The sequence below is a fragment of the Dunckerocampus dactyliophorus genome, chromosome 6 (genome assembly GCF_027744805.1).
Source record: "Dunckerocampus dactyliophorus isolate RoL2022-P2 chromosome 6, RoL_Ddac_1.1, whole genome shotgun sequence".
Taxonomy (NCBI): domain Eukaryota; kingdom Metazoa; phylum Chordata; class Actinopteri; order Syngnathiformes; family Syngnathidae; genus Dunckerocampus; species Dunckerocampus dactyliophorus.
In genome coordinates this window covers 2,012,732-2,032,500 of record NC_072824.1, presented here as the reverse complement: position 1 = coordinate 2,032,500, position 19,769 = coordinate 2,012,732, and the positions used below count along the sequence as shown (strand labels likewise).

Below are 19,769 nucleotides of genomic sequence, written 5' to 3'. Positions count from 1 at the left end.
GTGGTGGGCTGGTCCAGACGCTCGGCTTCTGCATGATGATTGGATGATCTGTCCGGGGCAGAGTCCCTTTTTGATTGACAGTGAAATGAGCGGATCAGCGATCTTAACGTACAGTTTAACCCTCCACTGGAGCATTTTCCACGCTTTTCGTGCCGTTGTTCTGAACTGATCCGAAGATTTTACCGATCCCCAGCGACTTTGTCTTTGTTAAAAACGACTAGTGTGTTTGGCGACTCTCTTCTGACACTCTGTGGTTTCTTTCCCCAACGAGCAGCAGCAGCAGCTGTGGATAGTCTCCCCCGTCACGGTCACTCGCACTCACAGCCGGTCACACAGTAGCCTCGCGCAGCAGCTCCAGCTGTTAGCAAGCTGCACATAATGGCAGATACGAGAATTTACATATAAATAAACACCTTTAGCTTCCCCTCCTTGAATGACCAGCATCCGCCAGTGGGCAGTACATATTTACATATGAAACAAAGCTGCAAAATAGCTGAAAACCCCCCTGACCCAACTATAACTGCTTTATAATTTCACTGACTTTCGTAAAACCCTTGGCGAAAATGGTCAGTCTCGGAGGATGCTCATTCAATTGTTAATTTGATATGACGTGACACAAAACTAAAGCCATTTCAAATGGCAACTTTCTGGCTTGAAGACAAAGACATTTAGAACACAATTGTTGTAGCCAGTAACTGACTTTTTTTAGGTCAAGCAGAGGGGGAAAATTTTTTGGAATCACCCTGTTAATTTTCATTCCCAAAACTTAACACCTGAGATTTGATCTGCTCGTTGGTCTGCAGTTAAAAAGAAGTGATCACACCTTGGAGAGAGCTGTTGCACCAGGTGGACTGATGCGAATCATGTCTGCGTCGCGAGTGAGTGATGTCTCTTGAAACAAAGGAGAGGATTATCAAACTCCTTAAAGGGGACCTACAGTACTATACTAACCTTATGGCCTTTGTATTGAGTTGTGGACTCCTATAGAGCAGCTACACACGATAACCCGCACAGAAAGCTTTCTAGGTGTTCCAAACGCTGCACCTCTTCCTGCAGTGTATCCTGCCTCCCGCCCAAACGGTCTGTGTAATTTACTCCACCCCTCCACTTCTCCTCCAGGTACGCCTCCCGCCGACCCCACTTAATTGCTTGTTCTCTTGACTCTTCGACATGACCAAGTAACGTTAGAAAGGCGTTGGACTTCAGCAACAGTTTGGTGGATAGTCCAGCTTGATATTGGCCCATGTTCACAACAGTCTCGTGTGACACGGCGTTGACAGAGGAACATATTTTTCTCTTGCTGGCTGGGAATCAGCAACTCCAACCACTTCTGCCTGATGCTTGCCTCTTTAGGCACACCGCAACATTTCCTAGGAGCCATACGTGCTAACACGGTCAACAGAGCACAGCGAGGGCATGCATACAGCGTTTGCCTGGCCATGCCCAAATAAGGAAATCTGGGTTGCATTGACGCCAATGGAACCAGGTGTTAAAAAAGCCTCTAAAAAACACAGCGTGCAGAGCCATCCAAAACTGCTTTCAGGTCTCCCTTCAAAATGCGCAAACCGCATTATCTGACACGTTGGCATCTTTTAACACCAGAATACAACATTGGAACAATATTTATGGGTCAGAAAAGAGGAAAAGCATGATAGGTCCCCTTTAAAGAAGAACAGTCATAACGCAATATTGCAAAAGATGTTGGTTATTTGCAGTCAGCTGTGTCTAAAATCTAGACCAGGAGTCACCAATGTGTTGCCCGTGGGCAGCCCCCCACGACCACATGAGGTGCCCGCAAGCCTGCTTTTCATTCAGGTTTTTAGTTAATAATGAAAGAACAGTAGAAAGAAATGCATTGTGAAATACAACATGTGAGTTGTGGACACCAGCATTTTGTTCATGTTCTGGTAAAACAAGCATATTCGCTTTGTTTGGGTTTAAAATAAGCTCTGAAAATAAATGTTACTAAAATGAGTAGCTCTTGGCCATTTTCATTTCGTAAAAGAAGCTCTCACAAGGAAAAACGTTGGTGACCCCTGATCTAGAGCAATTACAAACAACATGGGAAGGTTGTTAAAGGGTCCCTGACATGATCCATCAACTTTGCTTAAATATGTTACTTATTGTTTGTAATTGTGTTCTACTTTGTTCCATTTTTGAAAGCCAACGGAAAATTAGCAAAAATGACATTTATAGTTGATGGTGGCACCCATGATGAACTAGCTCTCGCAGTTCAGTCTGGTTTCCAAAAGTGAGGTAAACAAACATAGCGGTGTATGAGACACAGGATGTTTACAGTGATTACAGCCTAGATTTAAGCCATGTGTCAATAGTTTGCGAGGAGAAAAGAAGAGAGAAACGTTTGGAGATGAAATAGAGAACTTGCAGAACATGGCCTTAAAGGGATAGTGTTTTGTTTTGTTAACATAAAGTTGTATGACATCCCCATCAACTGTGTAGTACATCAACAGTTACGTACGCCCCATTGGTCCTGTGAGTCCAGTTCTGGTCGGAGATCTGTGACGAGGAACGTATTTTTGCTTAGTTGCTGGTGCCATTTAAGTAAAGAGTTTGGCTTCTCAAAACGAAATGCGTTCAAAAGAGAAATACAAATGCCTTCTCGAAAAGATCTGACCTCACAAATCACTCAGCGTTATATTTGTCTCCCACCACATCCCTGCGCACTGTCGCCTGTCCATGTGATGAAGAGACCCACATCTTCCACGACAGAGCACCGCGGACATCTTGTTTATGTGTGTGTTCCATAGCAAAAGAAGATGCGAGGGTCTTCATCACATACACAAGAATGGCACAGACAACAGTGCGCAGGGATATGGCGGGAGACAAATACAATGCCGAGTGAAGGGTCATTGTAAGAAGGCATTTGTATTACGCTTTTGAATGCAATTTGTTTTGAGAAGCCAAACTCTTTACTTTACTCTGGAGTTGCTTATCCTTCTATTATTCTTTTAAATCGCCTTCTTAATAAGCGTAAAGGGGTCTTTATAGCCTGATTTATTTTAGATTTTGCAGCTGCCACTGCCGCCCCCTACAGTAAACACTGTGACAAGATGTTTATATAAGATATATAATCTCTGCACTTGCTTCGTTCATTGTTGTCTTAAACCTTCCTCTTTTGGAAAAGAAAACAAACTTATAGTATCGCTTGGATACTGTGAACATCCAGCAGCAAGACGACGTTTTGGCATGACTACTATTTGGATGAAAAATAAACTGAACCAAGTCCACCATCTACCTGGTGAAGGGTTTGTTTACTCTGCTTTAGCTGAGAGGTGTCACCCCGATTACATCACCAATGACGAAATGAGGCTGAATAGTGAGAACTAGTTTGTCAAGGTTGGCACCATCGACTATAAATGTCATTACTGCAATAGTACCATTTGCTTTCAAAAATCAAACGATGTAGAACGGGTGGCCATTACGTCGATGGCGAGCTACCGGTAGATCGCCAAGGTAGTTTGAGTCGATGGCATAAACGTCACGTTGTAGTTGTCATTGTCTTTTGCATCATCATTTTCCATTCTTGGATATGCTAATGTTTGCTAGCAAATGCTAACTGGATGTAACACATGAAGTGTGTGTCCTAATGAACGTTCCATAGCTAATGTGACTGACATATTAGCAGTACTCACTCACTAGTACACAACTATTTAGGATTATGTGGAATGATCTTTATTTCCATATTGAAGGGAATTATGATAGCAACTACTTTGATGACCTGGAAACTTTGAACATGTCAATGTGAAATACTAATCATGAATATTTACAATAGAATTTCACAGTTTACTGCTTACATTTTGTATATGTTCTATGTTTTATAGAAGAGGTAGATCATTTGGACTTGTACTTGCATGCTGGTATACATGTACAACCTACAGAAATACATACTCCTATTTGATTCAAATAAATATATACTTTCTATAGTTATACTGTAGTAGGAGGTAGATCTTTGGGACTTGGTCATTTTAAAAGTAGCTCGCAAGCTAAAAAAGTGTGAGCACCCCTGATGTAGAACATTATTACAAACAATATGTCTCAAGCCAGTTGAAAATCTGTGGTGGAAGTTGAACAAAATGGTCCACGACAAACCTACAAAGCTGATCTGGCAACAGCAGTCAGCGAAACTCTTCTAAAAGCCAGAGGTGTGTAGTGTTCTTTTGCTTGTTTTTCTTCCTTCCATTCTTTGCCCCCAGAATTGAGTGATTCCATAATGTTTTCCTCTGCTTGGTCTAAATTTATTTATTTATTTATTTATTTTAAATTTATTTCCTTATTTTTTGTAGTTCCAGAAAGTTGCGAAGTTTGAAATGACTAGTTTTGTGTCACGTCTGTCATCTGATTTTTTTTTTCTCTACAAAATTAAACAACTGAATGAGCGTCCTCCAAGACCGGTGATTCCATCATTTTTGCCAGTACTTTGCACTTTACTTTTGTTCTTTACAGATGTTTGTGCCACATACAAATGTGCAGCTTTCCAAACGGTCTCATTGCTGTTTATAGTAGGACATATAATAGACTGATAGAGATGCTCATCATTTTGTTAAATGACTATTTTGTTGAGACGAAATGTCTTCAAATAAATATGTCACTTTTTCATGACATGAGATGAGACATTAGTTTGAAGGAAGTGCGATAGCCAAAATGGAACATCTGTCGTCACTGTGTTAACGTAAGCTTAGGACCATTTTTGACCTCCATCCTCCCCATAAAGCGTGAAATAACGCGACCCTTCTTTTTGCTCTATTGGCCCCGCCCCCACCCCACACGCAAAGATTCCTGCGTGCGCGTCCCCGCCTGCTCAAGCGCGGGTACGCAGCGTTGTTGACTGAGGACGCGGTCAGCCTCACGCGCGCTCCTTGCTTAGGACAACCATTACTATTTTTCGTGGTGCATCTTCTCGGCAGGCTGCCTCTCATCTCCGGGGAAGAAGTTGGACCACGGCCGGACGTGTGTGTGTTTGTGTGTTTGGGATTTACACCGTCCACGCGTGGAGGAGCAGGATAACGTTGTTGCAGACACACCGCGTGGGGAGCTGCATCGCACTGACAAGCGTCCCACTCACGGAACGGCCTGTCCGGCGATGGCTAGCCAGGCTGCGGATCGCGACGTCCGGCCGGGGTCGGTGGAGGCCAGCCACCCGGAGCCAGCCTGCCAGGAGGCGCAGAAGTGGATCGAGGTAAGATGAGCCTCCACAAGTCAGCGTGGATATAAATACACACACACACACACACACACACACACTATAGCACCGATGCACCGTCACCTGTTCTGGTGGGTGGGTTATGCATGCCAATGTGTGTGTCGGGTTACAACACTGAAAAGTTTGAACAAGGAGTGAAACGTCACACGAATCCCACGCACGGCGAGAAGCATCCACACACGATTACATGCAGAGGAGCTGGAACGTCCGCTTTTTTTTCATTGTTGTTGCCATGGTGATGAAACCGGGCCAACTCTCGCGCAAGAGATGCTGGATCCCACCAATGTTAGATGATGATCGGATGAGATTAACGTGTGTGTGTGTACGGTATAATCCTGACTGGTGAATCATGATTGCAGTAACAGCAGTTATGACCTATTTTTCTTTCAAACTTTATATATTTATTTACTTGCCCTGCTCGAGCCCTTTGCCTGATCTTAACTAGCTTAACTGCTAGCATGTACCTTCGTGGTCTGTTTGCATTTTTAGCCTACTACCACTACTGTAGATCAACAGCCCATATTAAGATAAATACAAACATTTTATGAACTCAAACAAGCAATTGTCTGTGCACTTTCTTTCCTAATGGAAAAAAAATCTATCCCAGCAATCAGCTAGAACACTATTAGCAAGTAGGCTAACGCGTACAATAAAGTGGCCCTTTAACCTTTGAACCCAGCTATCAAATTTGATAGCTCCCTGATCTCTAGCTATTGTTCTAATAATACAGTATGTATATGTCTGAAAAGGTTTGAAGGCAATCTCGTCAAAATGGAACGTAAATGAATTGGGTACTTGGTTCACCTTGACGTCAGCCTCGGCGGCCATCTTGGTGAGGTATTTCAGGTGAACGCTTTCAAAGAGTTGTTTGTTATGTATGACAGAGTATTAGGGCCACATTGAACAGAAAAACAACAACCAATATTTTGAGAATAACATCGTAAATTTATGAGAAATAAAGTCTGAAATTTGCGAGAAAAAAGTTGTGCATTTACGAGAAATGGTCATAAATTCCAGAGAAAAAAAGTCATAATGTTATGAGAATAAAGTTGTAAATTTACGTGAAAAAAGTCCTAATGTTATGAGAATAAAGTCGTAAATTGACGAGAAATGAAGTCTTAAATTTGCGAGAATAAAGCTGTAAATTTATGAGAAAAAAAGTTGTAATGTTACAAGAATAAAGTGGTAAATTGACGAGAAATAAAGTCATAAACTTTTGAGAAAAAAGTCATACTTTTACAATAATAAAGTAGAAAATTTATAAGAAAAAAGTCGTAAATTTATGAGAAAAAAAGTCATAATGCTAAGAGAATAAAGTCTTAAATTTGTGAGAACAAAGTCATAAATTTACGAGGAGTTGTAATATTACAAGAATAAGACTTTATTTCTCATAAACGACTTTATTCTCGTACTATTGCGACTTTTTTCTCGTAAATTTACAAGAATAAAGTGTAAATTTGCGACGAAAAAGTCGCAATAGTACAAGAATGAAGTCGTTTATGAGAAATAAAGTCTTAAATTTATGAGAATAAAGTTGTAAATTTACGTGAAAAAAAGCTTTAATGTTACGAGAATAAAGTCGTAAATTTACAAGAATAAAGTTGTAAATTCCCCCCCCCAAAAAATGAATGTCACGAGAATAAGTTGTAAATTTATGAGAAATAAAGTCTTAAATTTGTGAGAATAAAGTTGTAAATTAACAAGAAAAAAAGTCGTAATGTTACAAGAATAAAGTCGTAAATTTATGAGAAATAAAGTAATAAATTTATGAGAAAAAAGTGGTCAATTTACGAGAATAAAGTCGTAAAGTTATGAGAAAAAAAGTCGTAAATTTATGAGAAAAAGGTCATAATGCTGCGAGAATAAAGTCCTAAATTTGCAAGAACAAAGTCCTAAATTTACGAGGAAAAAAGTCGTAATGTTTAGTTGTGAATGTACGAGAATAAAGTAGGAAATTTATGAGAATAAAGTCTTAAAAAGTGAAAGTCATGAAGGAGTAAGAGAATGAAGGAGTAAATTTACGAGAAATAGTCTTAAATTTGCGAGAATAAAGTTGTAAATTTATGAGAAATAAAGTCATAAATTTACGAGAATAAAGTCGTAAATTTATGAGGAAAAAAAGTTGTACATTTGTGAGAAAAAAAGTCATAATGCTGCGAGAATAAGGTTTTAAATTTGTGAGAACAAAGTTGTAAATTTACGAGAAAAAAGTCGCAATAGTACGAGAATAAAGTCGTACATTCATGAGAAAAAAGTCGTAAATTTACAAGGAAAAAAGCGGTAATACTGCAATAATAAAGGTGTAAATTTACGAGAATATGATGGTTTCATACGGGCCAGAGGGAAAATAGAGCATAGCTCCTCAGGAAGGAAGGAAGGAAGGAAACTTTCCTCTCGCTTCACGCAAGCTTTTATTTATTTTTGCACCGTGAGCGAGTCAGGCCTTTGGTTTGGTGACCTGTTGGTTTGCGTTGCAGCTCCAGCAAATGAATGTTATGGACACGGCAGCATGATTGGACATGCTCATGGTGCTGTTAAATAAAACATAACAGCGCATATGCCATAGGAGGCAAGATGATTATTGGTGAGGACAGTCAGGTTATTTTCAGGATGCTTGATTCTATTTGCAGCGTTTGTGTTTTGACACGCTCACAGGTGGCCATGACTCAGCCTCATCCCGTGTGCTGTCAGGCTATTCCCAAGGTGCCGTACGTGTATGTATGCACACGCATGCCAAGGTCAGGGGGTCAGTGGTCGCTATGGCAACATGGCACGGACAGACTCTCGGGTGTCGAAACAGACAGTGTGGCACCCACCGGGAATTAGACTGGCCCAGACAGGCTGTCTGTTTATAGACCTCCGCCAAGGCACACTAATCCCATACCTTCATTGTCAAAAAATTCAAATGCAGCAGGCGGTGCTGTTCCACTCCAGTCCTGTAGGTGGCGGTGATGCCACGTGCCATCTGCTGGATGTGCCGGGCCATTGCCCCACATGGCCCCAACACTAGTCTAGAGTTACCCCCGCCAAGCGCAAGGTTATCTTTTTTGCCGAAGCTGATCTTTTTGCTTGTTTGTGTTCAAAACAACTTGAAAGGTTTTGAATGGATTTGGATGAAATGTTGAGGAATTGTGTTGAATGGGATTATGGAAGAACTGATGACATCGGGATCACCGTCTGGATCCAGGTATTTTTTAAAGGATTCTTTCTGCATTTGTGCATGTAAACGGTCAAAGCACAGTTGTCTTTGAACTAACCATTTTTGGTGAAGTATAAATGCATTGCAGACGGCTACATGTCCCCGTTGACAGCATAAGAAGAAGTCATAAGGGATCAATTGACTATGTTGGGGGCCGCGGGGGTTCACTGTACAAATCGTCATGATGCCACACACACACACACACACACACACACACACACACACACACACACACATAGACAGTGGCTACTACGAGCAAACGTTTGTGCCAGATGTGAGATGAATCAAGTCCCGCAAAGTCTGGTGTGGGACTTTAAACGTTGTCATATTTGCCTGACACAGCATTGCAGACGCTGTGCCCCTATGTGTTTCCTTACACAGTCCAACCTTGACATTTGACAAAGATTTGTTTTTTTTTTTTGGGGGGGGGGCACTGTAAAGTTGCCCAAATCTTCAGAGTTGTAACGCCAACATCACATGAGACAAAGTCAAGTTCACACTGTAAAAGGAGGGACGCGCCGCTCGCCATGTCTACATACCATTTTCCCAAAAGGCGCCCATGCGTGCACGTCCCGCATTTAGCGGGTGGGATGGGAGTAAGCATTGCAGACACGCAGACACAACACACACATCAACTTTGTTGTGTAACATGGGGCCAAAGATAAATGGAAAGGAAGAGAGGTTTGACTGATGCCTGTTTACATGCGTAATCCAGATTAGCACAGATTACATTTTAGGAGCAATACGTATTGCTGACTTTATGTGTGTGTGCGTGTGTGTGTGTGTGTGCTTGAGGATTTTGATCATTTTGATCTTAATGCTTTGAGAAATATACGACGTGGACATTTTTTGAAGCCTTTTTGGAAAAGAGCGCAACCTTCTTCTGGCAACCTTGTGGCTCTTTTCTCCTGTTGTATTTATTCACTTTTACTGTTACTGCTTTTTTGGTAATATCACACCTTTGTTGGAGTAATATGACTTTTTCACGTGCCTTTCCGGCTTGATTTGTGCAATCTTTCGCCTTGTTTTCTCGTACCTTTACGACATTCTACTGGCAACTAGGCCTGTCAGGATAATAGATACTGTAACACGTCTGTGTTCCATCCGCTCATCTGTCTGTGCCACACGGGCTGGAGACATGAGGGTTCACTCTGCATCCGTCTGTGCGCCTTGGTTCTATGGTGGAATGAACGGAGAGAGTGGTCCCTTCTGTCCTCTCATTCAGCCTCTTTGTGGAGGCGGGGCTACTGTTGAGCCGACATAAAGACAGGAGCATATGCACAGGAATACTTTGGTTTTAAACAGAATCCACAAGGTGAGCGCATGAACGCCAAGGAACCGATGTGTCCTAATTGGTTCCAAAGTATTGACGTAGGAAGCAGAGGAACACGACCGACTTACATGCACACCTGAAGCACAACCATCCTTTTCAGCTTTCCCAACTGGGAAAAAAAATACCGCTTGAGGTGCAGCAGAGCCTTCGTCCTGACTGCCAACGCGAGCAAAATAGCACAAATAGCACATGGTGTGCACGATAGACATGAGATAACACCCCTATAGTCACATTTACACTCTTATTACTCCTTATTCTTTCTTTATCTTTACCACTTGATTCTCGCATTCTTTGCTACTTTTTTGTGGTAATTTGCCTTTTTGTAGTAATATTCCGACTACGATTCATGGAATTGTCCTAACGTGACAGCTTTTTTCACATACCTCTTTGATGTTATTCTTTGCCGCTTTTTTCCTGTTCCACTGATACTTTTTTGGTAATGCCATGTCTTTTTATCTTTCTTATTTTTTCTTGTAACTTGACAACTTTAGTGTCGTAACATGACATTTTTTCCACGTAACTTTATTCTTGCAGCATTGCAAATTTTTTTGTCCAACCTTTTAGGATTTTATTCTCACAACTTTGCACTTTTATTCTGTTACCTTACTATTTTTATTGCAGTAGCACAGATGGCTATGCTCTGTTTCCCTGTGACACCAGGACATGTAGCATTAACACTTTATTCTCCTACATTTACGTCTTTATGCTCGTAAATTGCCAACTTTTTGTCTCCTAAATTTATAAAATAAATATACGATTTACGATTTTATTCTCCTAATTTAAAAAATTTCTGTCTCGTAAATTTCCAACTTTCTTTTCTCGTGAATTTACAACTTTGTTTTCGTAAATGTGTGACTTTATTCTCGTGAATTTATTACTTTTTTCTCATACATTTTACGACTTCATTCTCGTAAATGCATGACTTTATTCTCCTAAATTTACATCTTTATTCTTGTAATATTGCGACTTTTTTCTCGTAAGTTTCTGACTTTATTCTCATAATTTACGTCTTTATTCTCGTAATGTTGCGACTTTTTGTCTCGTAAATTTATTCTTGTTAATTTATGACTTTTTCCTTGTAAATGTACAACTTTTTTTTGTAAATTTACATCTTTATTCTCGTAAACTCATGACTTTTTTCTCGTAGTTTATGACTATTCTTGCAATATTATGACCATTTTTCTTGTAAATTTCCAACTTTATTCATGTAAATTTCTGACTTTTATTCTTGTGAATTTATGACTTTATTCTCATAAATTTCCAACTTTTTGTCTCGTAAATGGAAGACTTTTTGTCTCGTAAATTTCCAACTTTCTTTTTCGTACATTTATGACTTTATTCTCGTTAATTTATTACTTTTTTGTTGTAAATTTCACGACATTATTCTTGTAAATGTATGACTTTTTGTCCTGTTAATCTACAACTTTATTCTTGTACATTTCCAACTTTTTTTCTTGTGAATTTCCGACTTTATTCTCGTAAAATGCATGACTTGTTTTTGTAAATTCACGACTTTTTTTCTCGTAAATTTATGACTTTATTCTTGTAAATTTCCAACTTTTTTTTTTGTGAATTTACGACTATATTCTTCTAATTTTAACGTCTTTATTCTCGTAATATTGCTACTTTTTTCTCGGAAGTTTAGAACTTTATTCTCGTAACGGGACTCTTCTCTTTCTCTGTGTCGACATTAGGTTTTCCTGGTAATGTTATGCCTCTTTTTTCTTTGAATGTTCCACCTTTATGCTTGTGACGTACAACTCCTAAAAATGTTTTTTTTGTTGTTTTTTGTAACTTTGTGCATCATGACTTCTGTCTCGTTTTATTACAAGGTCATCATAGTTAAGCAAACAGAATAAAGACTATATAAGAATAAGTATTTGGGCACCTCACTCATTAAGCCTCAGCCTGTGTGTCCCAATACTTTTGCTGATGTAAAATGTGCTTCATCCTGTGTTAGTGTGTAAAATGTTGCTGATTTCTTGTCATACTTTGATGAAAAACAGCAGGCAGTGCCCAGACAATAAAAAACAGGAGCGATTGTGTTTCCCTGCTGGTTATGTAGAGTCAGCTGTCCAGATGTTTCCCCTTGGATGTGGAACCCTCTTCTCTTCTGCTTCCTCATGTCTCGCATGGTTCCGTCTGCTCATTTGGCTTCCTAAAGGTTGGACTCTGAGGGCTCCTGAAATATTTACAGCATGCTCATGCATAATTTAGCAGGCCCAAAAAAGGAATGCTGGACTCGGCCGGCCTGCGTTTTTGTTGTGAGTTGTGTAATAGTTGTGTACGCGTAGGATGCAGGGCACACAGAGCAACAACGTGGGGTGGACCGAACGCTTTTGGAATGTGACTCATGGCGAATCACCTCAAGAAGGAATTTGTTCAAAAGTGATCATGTGACTTATGCTAATCTGCTGTGAGGTCACGCGTGATGGAAGTTTGGTGGTCTCAGGCGATGCCTGTTACGACGGAGGATTAAAATAATTGGAGGTTTAGAGAATAAAGTCGTAAATTTATGAGGAAAAAATGTCGTAAATTTACCAGAATAAAGTTGGAAACTCACAGGAGTTAAGTTGTCCATTTACGAAAAAGAAGTCGTAAACTTGGGCCTCACGGTGGTCTAGTGGTTAGCTAGCTACAGTGGTATGAAAAAGTATCTGAACCTTTTGGAATTTCTCACATTTGTGCATAAAATCACCATCAAATGTGATCTGATCTTTGTCAAAATCACACAGATGAAAAAACAGTGTCTGCTTTAACTAAAACCACCCAAACATTTATAGGTTTTCATATTTTAATGAGGATAGCATGCAAACAATGACAGAAGGGGGAGGAATAAGTAACTGAACCATCACATTTAATATTTTGTGGCCCCCCCTTTGGCAGCAATAACTTCAACCAGACACTTCCTGTAGCTGCAGATCAGTCTGGCACATCGATCAGGACTAATCTTGGCCCATTCTTCTCTACAAAACTGCTGTAGTTCAGTCAGATTCCTGGGATGTCTGGCATGAATCGCTGTCTTGAGGTCATGCCACAGCATCTCAATGGGGTTCATGTCTGGACTTTGACTTGGCCACTCCAGAACGTGTATGTTGTTCTTCTGAAACCATTCTGAAGTTGATTTACTTCTGTGTTTTGGATCATTGTCTTGTTGCAGCAGTTTTAGCTTCAACTGTCTGACAGACGGCCTCAGGTTTTCCTGCAAAACATCCTGATAAACTTTTGAATTCATTTTTCCATTAATGATTGCAAGTTGTCCAGGCCTTGAGGCAGCAAATCAGCCCCAAACCATGATGCAACCCTCCACCATGCTTCACGGTGGGGGTGAGGTGTTGATGTTGGTGAGCTGTTCCATTTTTCCTCCACACATGACGTTGTGTGTTCCTCCCAAACAATTCAACTTTGGTTTCATCAGTCCACAAAATATTTTGTCAAAACGTCTGTGGAGTGTCCAAGTGCCTTTTTGCGAACATTAAACGAGCAACAATGTTTTTTTTTTTTAGACAGCAGTGGCTTCATCCGTGGAGTCCTCCCATGAACACCATTCTTGGCCATTGTTTTACATATAGTTGATGTGTGCACAGAGATATTGGACTGTGCCAGTGACTTCTCTAAGTCTTTAGCAGACACTCTACGGTTTTTTACCTTTCTGAGTGTTCTGCGCTGAACTCTTGGCGTCATCTTTGGTGGACGGCCACTCCTTGGGAGAGAAGCAACGGTGCCAAACTCTCTCCATTTGTAGACAACTTCTCTGACTGTTGATTGATGAACATCCAGACTTTTAGAGATGGTTTTGTATCCTTTCCCAGCTTTATACAAATCGACAATTCTTGATCGCAGGTCTTCAGACAGCTCTTTTGAGCGAGCCATGGTGCACATCAGACAATGCTTACCAGGTGTGTGTTTTATAGTGGGCAGGGCAGCTTTAAACCACTCATCAGTGATTGGGCACACACCTGACTTGAATTGTTTGGTAAAAATTGGTTTCAATTGCTCTTTAAGTCTCCTTAGGCAGAGGGTTCAGTTACTTATTCCTCCCCCTTCTGTCATTGTTTGCATGCTATCCTCATTAAAATATGAAAACCTATAAATGTTTGGGTGGTTTTAGTTAAAGCAGACACAGTTTTTTCATCTGTGTGATTTTGACAAAGATCAGATCACATTTGATGGTGATTTTATGCAGAAATGTGAGAAATTCCAAAAGGTTCAGATACTTTTTCATACCACTGTAGCTTTGTTGGCCACACAGTCACAGTCTGGAGATGGGAAGACCTGGGTTGGATTCTCCCTTGGGCATTTCTGTTATATTCTCATAAATTTACAACTTTTTTCTCATAAATTTACCACTTTATTCTTGTAAATGTAACATTTTTTTCCTTGTAAAGTTAGCACTTTATTCTCGGAAATGTACAACTTTTTTCCTTGTAAACTTAGCACTATATTATTGGAAATGTACAACATTTTTCCTTGTAAACTTACAACTATTTCTCATAAATTCACAACCTTTTTTCTCGTAAATGTACCACTTTATTCTCGTAAATGTACCACTTTATTCTCGTAAATGTACCACTTTTTTTCTTGTAAATTTACCACTTCTTTCCTTGTAAACTTACAACTTTATTCTCCTAAATTTACAACCTTTTTTCTAGTAAATTTACCATTTTATCCACGTAAATGTACCACTTTATTCTCCTAAATTTACCATTTTATTCACGTAAATGTACCACTTTATTCTCGTAAATTTACCATTTTATCCACGTAAATGTACCACTTTATTCTCGTAAATTTACCATTTTTTTCTTGTAAGTTTATAACATTTTTTGCCTTGTAAACTTCTGATTTTATTCTCTGTGAATTTACAACCTGTTTTCCTTTTAAATTTACCACTTTATTCTCGTAAATTTACAACCTTTTTTGCTTGTAAACTTACGACTTTATTCTCCATGAATTTACAACCTTTTTTTTGTAAATTTACCACTTTATTCTTGTAAATGTATCTTTTTTCTTTCTTGTAAACTGACCACTTTAATCTCGTAAATGTACCACTATTTTCCTTGTAAACGTTTTACTTTATTCTCGTGAATTTACAACTTTTTTTCACGTAAATTTACCACTTTATTCTTGCAAGTTGACAACTTTATTCTCAAAATCTCTGATTTGTTTTTTTCCCAATGTGGCCCTGACACTCCGCCACGCATTCTGAACCTCGCATTTGGGTTTTTATTTTTCTTTGGCTTTTTGGGGCAAACTTACACACTATGCCGTCACCAAGTTACACATTTTATAGTTTTTGTGCCTTGGTTAACTTCTTTTTACACTTGTGTGATGGTTAAATCAGGTTGAAAAAGCCACAGTTTGACCTCCGGAACAGATTATTTCCATTTTGCTATAAAACCCCAGCATCACATTAGGAGCATTGATTACCTGCCTCTTTTTACCTGTTTTTATATCCCTAGAAGGCACAGAAAAGAGAAAGACATGCGTGCTCACGTGTCACAGAAGGACTATGGATGATGGACCAAATTTCACGACAAAGTGCACTTTTCCTTCAAAGTAAAGCGTGGAGGCTGTTTTTCTTTTTATGTTTTGTTATGATGATGATGTGTGCATGCGGCTGTTGAGTGAGCGTTCATGTCAGCCACCAAGTCCAAGCCAAAGGTCTTCCTTCAGCACCACTTGTGGTAATTCGAGCCTCTGTAGTGAATGGCAGCAGCAGCAGCAGCTACCATTTAAGCCCTAAGGGGTGTGTGTGTGTGTGTGTGTGTGTGTGTGTGTGTGTGTGTGTGTTGCATTTAGCTGTGTCTTACTGTCTGCGTGTGGCAGCAGAGACTACAATGTGTATTATTGTGATAGACCAGGGGTGGCCACATAGGGAAAAATGGAAGGATGGATATTTTGTAAAGATATGCTCAGAATTTCTATATAGTTCAAGAAAAAAGTGCATCTCAGCTTTGTCATGTAGGTGAAAAAGAAAATTATTAACTCATTCCATACCAAAGACGTATTTATGCCTCTTTTATGTTTTTTTGAGCGGGAGGCAAAAAGAAGTGATGACACAAGTGCACACTAATAAAGGTCGCTTTTCGAGCCGTTTTAAGCCATAAAAACGGCCACAGGGTGGCAGAAGTGCATTTGATGAGAGCTCGGCATGGATCTTTTGCATGTACAAACACACTCCACGGCAAGGAGGAAGTGGAAGAGCGTGGAGGAGTGTAGCGTGCATTGTAGGGAAACAACAAGGAAAAATGTAGAGAATGTGGGGCGGATTGACGGACTGTTTGATTGACTGATTGGTGAATGAAATGAAAGGACATACGACACAATGCTCTCCCCTTTGCAGGCGGTGACAGGGAAGAGTTTCGGAGCCAAGGACTTCCGCAGCGCCTTGGAGAACGGCATCCTGTTATGCGAGTAAGACGTGACGCCAGCGTTGTCTCACGCTCAAACCCTCCTATTATCCATGCTCGTGTCCCCCCCCTATGCAGGCTGCTCAGTGCCATCAGGCCAGGCCTGGTCAAGAAGATCAACAGACTGCCCACCCCAATTGCCGGCCTGGTAAGGACACGCCCATATCACCGCCACACCCACTCACTTGAACCTCTGCTCCGACTCTTTTTGGGTACAATAAAGAAGAATACGGCATTCAAACTCCACAGTCATCAGAATACTGTTGAAATGTGGGAAGACAAGTCGTAAGGTTGCAAGAAAAAGATGAAATGTGAGAATAAAATGTGCGAAGTTGCAGTTCAACATTTTTGAAAGGTTACCAGGAAAGTTACACTAAGTTGCAAGGATTGGAAGACAAGCCGTAAAGCTAAGGTACATTAAATTACCTTAAGTTACGTACTGGAAGACGAATGGCAAAAGTACAAGAAACAACTTGTAAAAGGTATGGTTATGAAAATAGCTTGTCAAAGCATTAAAAATAATGCAAGCCAAGTATTGCTGAACGTATTTTTTTATTCCACAGCATGACCGACAATATTGTTTGGCTTTTGTAACAAACCTCTCTGTGAGGGAGGTCCCTAATCCAATAAAACATACAATTAAAGATCAAATTGGAAAAAATAGGCATGCAAAACACCTTTAGGGTAGGACAAATCATTTGACACGGTTATAGATCCATTTGTGGTGTGATTTAGAATATATGAACCTCTCTTCAAAACAATAGTTATTTATTGACCAGTGGTTGAGCGGCACTTCCCGTGTGAGCTCCCCGTACCATGATACGGCAGTCCGGGCACAGTGAGGGGGAACTACTGCTGTAGCTACGGAGCCGAATGTACAACATGAAACCAACGTCACCACGGTACACCACAGACATGTCTGCATGGTGGTGTTGCCTTTCCTTCTTCTTGCAGGTGGCGGGAGTTGAGTGGCAACCAGCTTTGAGGCACATTACCGCACCTACCGTGTTGGAGTGTGGCCCGGAGTTCCGAACGCTATACAGCAACCGGATCGGCCTGATCTTGCGGCGGAAGCCGATTTTATCCGATCTTTAAAATACAGCGGCTCGGCAGCCCATCCCTGAAGATCCCGAGTATATAGTAGTAAATATTGTTATTGTTTGTCTGCTTGTACATTGTCGTCCACTTTTTAATGTGCATTACCGCCATGGACACGAGTAGAGTGGAGCATCATGGACTAGCATTGACAAACAAAGCATCCTTAAACTTTAATTAACAAATGAATTCAATACATTAGTACATTTATAAGAAAAATAAATATGAAATACATATAAATTCAATATTTACTTAAAAAATAAAAATAAAATTTATACTAATGATGAATGAATACATGAACGAAATGAAGAAATGCATGAATGCAATAAATGGTCAAAGTTTGTTGTGTGGTGCAGGACAACCTGGCCGTCTTCCTGCGAGGCTGTGAAGAGTTGGGCCTGAAGGGGTCGCAGCTGTTTGACCCGGGTGATCTGCAGGACACGTCCATAAGGGCCAACCTCAAGTAAATCAAAATAAAAAATTGCAAAATTTACAACAAGGACATTTCTGTAAGTCACTTCCTCTTCCCACCAGGGACTCGGACTGCAGCCGCAAGCTTAAAAACGTGAGTCTTTTTCCCTGCTTTTCCCCTGGAAGCTCCCACGTGTGACCCTGTGGTGACCCCTACGTCCGTGTCTCCCAGGTGCTGAACACCATGTTCTGGCTGGGCAAGGCTGCCAGCGGCTGCGCCTCATACAGCGGACCAACGCTCAACCTGAAGGAGTTTGAAGGACTGCTGGCACAAATGAAGGTGGTGAGTGATGGTGGACAGGGTGACATGGTGGACAGTCCCTTTCCTGTTTTTGTGGTGGCGGTGCACACCAGGAAGAAGACCTTCTTTCTTTTGGATTTTGTGTCGCCACAGGAAGACAAAAGGGACGCAGGAAGTTACCACATAAGTCCAAAAATTCCATCATCAATCCCAGAAGTATTGGAAGTGTGTTAGCCTTGACGCTGGAAGTTAGACAGTTTAGAGGTGCTTTTAGTAAGCCCGACGGGGAACACGCCCTTTTGTGTGTTTGTACACGCCTGTCTCCAGCAGCACTAGTTAGCACTTTATCCACGCACGTATGCCGTGGTCCCTCGTTGATAGCGGTTAATTGGTTCCAGACCCAAACACGTTAAATGAATTTCCGCGATATAGGATTATTTTTGATGGGATTTTGATAGAAAACCTGTTTATAACTTTCTAAATACATTTTTAAAACATATTAGAGCCCTGTAGACATGAAATAACACCCCTACAGTCAACCTCACGCTCCTATTATTCATTGTTTACAACATGGTTCACCTCTTATGCTGCAGGGACTCGAGACGGACGCTAGCGAGCTAGCTAACCAGTTAGCCTCGAATTTATTTATTCTAAGCTCAAAAAGCCAAAAACCACTTCCACACGGAATAGGAGGAGAACTTGTTTTCATGTTTGTCTTCATGACTTCATGCATTGTTAAAGGAGAAGTGCACTTTTTGGGGGGGGAATTTTGCCCATCAGCCACAATCCTGAGACAAACGTGAGACATGAACACACGTCTTTCTCTTGTCTGTGCCTTTTAAAGATATTAAATCAGATGAAAAGAGCCAGCTCATCACTGCACTTATGTCTGAAAAAGTCTCCAAAAAACGCCAACAACGCTCCATTTACATATAACGTGGCGTGCATATTAACCAAGCTACAGCGACATTGTTATTGTTATTATTATTAACATTGTCACGCCGATCGAACTACTTTACTGGCGTACCCATACTTAGCCATAACACATCTAGCCGGCTAGCGACTAGCTTCACTAGCGTCAGCGTCGCGCTCACAACGCATCGGACACTACCAAAAGGTAAGGCTACATATGCGAGATGCCGCCACTGCTGCTGTGTTGTTGTTTCGGTGTTTGGAAAAGTTAACGCTCGGTGTAGGGTTTGTTTCTACGATGTTGCTACGTGAAACCAATGCGCCGAGCGAGCAAGTTACGAATGGCCGAAATACATTGTATGTTATCATGAATGTACCTGCTACTGCATGCTCACAGCATGGATATGAAACCATCAAACCTTTGGAGGTGTTTTAATAGCAGCTTGTGTAGGCGGCAGAGGTGCATCCCATTACATGCACTACTGAGCCGTCAAAAGTGCAGTTTTTCCTGAAGGTAATGTCAGGTATGCTAAGGTCTCATTGGTGTTTTATGTCATTACTGCCTCCTAGTGACCACAATACTACACATCCTTGACTACCACCAAACGGCCATCATTTACTCATTCATTTCTGAAAAAGCGCAATATAGGGATGTAATAGGAGCCATATATCGCATACAACGTAGTAACATGAAGGAGTAGGACAGGGGGACACGAGTGTTGGGAACACTAGCATAGCTGTGTCAGCTACAGTGCTAACATTACATTTGCAAAGCAACATCATGCTTGGTTAGCCTATTTGCTGGAGAAAAACAACATGATCAAACGTACAGTGCCCACGCCTGTAGCTGACTGACTGGTAGTTGGCAAGGCTTTACTTTAAGATGG

The 19,769-nt window shown here is 40.7% G+C and overlaps 1 protein-coding gene across 3 annotated transcripts in view; it reads left to right on the top strand.

The window, feature by feature from the left end:
• Positions 1-4,811: 4,811 nt before the first annotated feature.
• LOC129182489 (LIM and calponin homology domains-containing protein 1-like) overlaps positions 4,812-19,769 on the top strand; it is a 78,858-nt gene continuing 63,900 nt past the window's right edge. For 2 of the 3 annotated variants that reach the window (XM_054778701.1, XM_054778700.1), the window contains exons 1-6: positions 4,813-5,197; positions 16,097-16,167; positions 16,242-16,311; positions 17,615-17,721; positions 17,793-17,823; positions 17,902-18,012. In XM_054778701.1, the coding sequence (XP_054634676.1) occupies positions 5,102-5,197; positions 16,097-16,167; positions 16,242-16,311; positions 17,615-17,721; positions 17,793-17,823; positions 17,902-18,012 (486 nt within the window). In that variant the 5' untranslated portion in view covers positions 4,813-5,101. Of the gene's footprint in view, positions 5,198-16,096; positions 16,168-16,241; positions 16,312-17,614; positions 17,722-17,792; positions 17,824-17,901; positions 18,013-19,769 lie in introns of all 3 variants that reach the window. The other variant, XM_054778696.1, reaches the window with a different exon arrangement.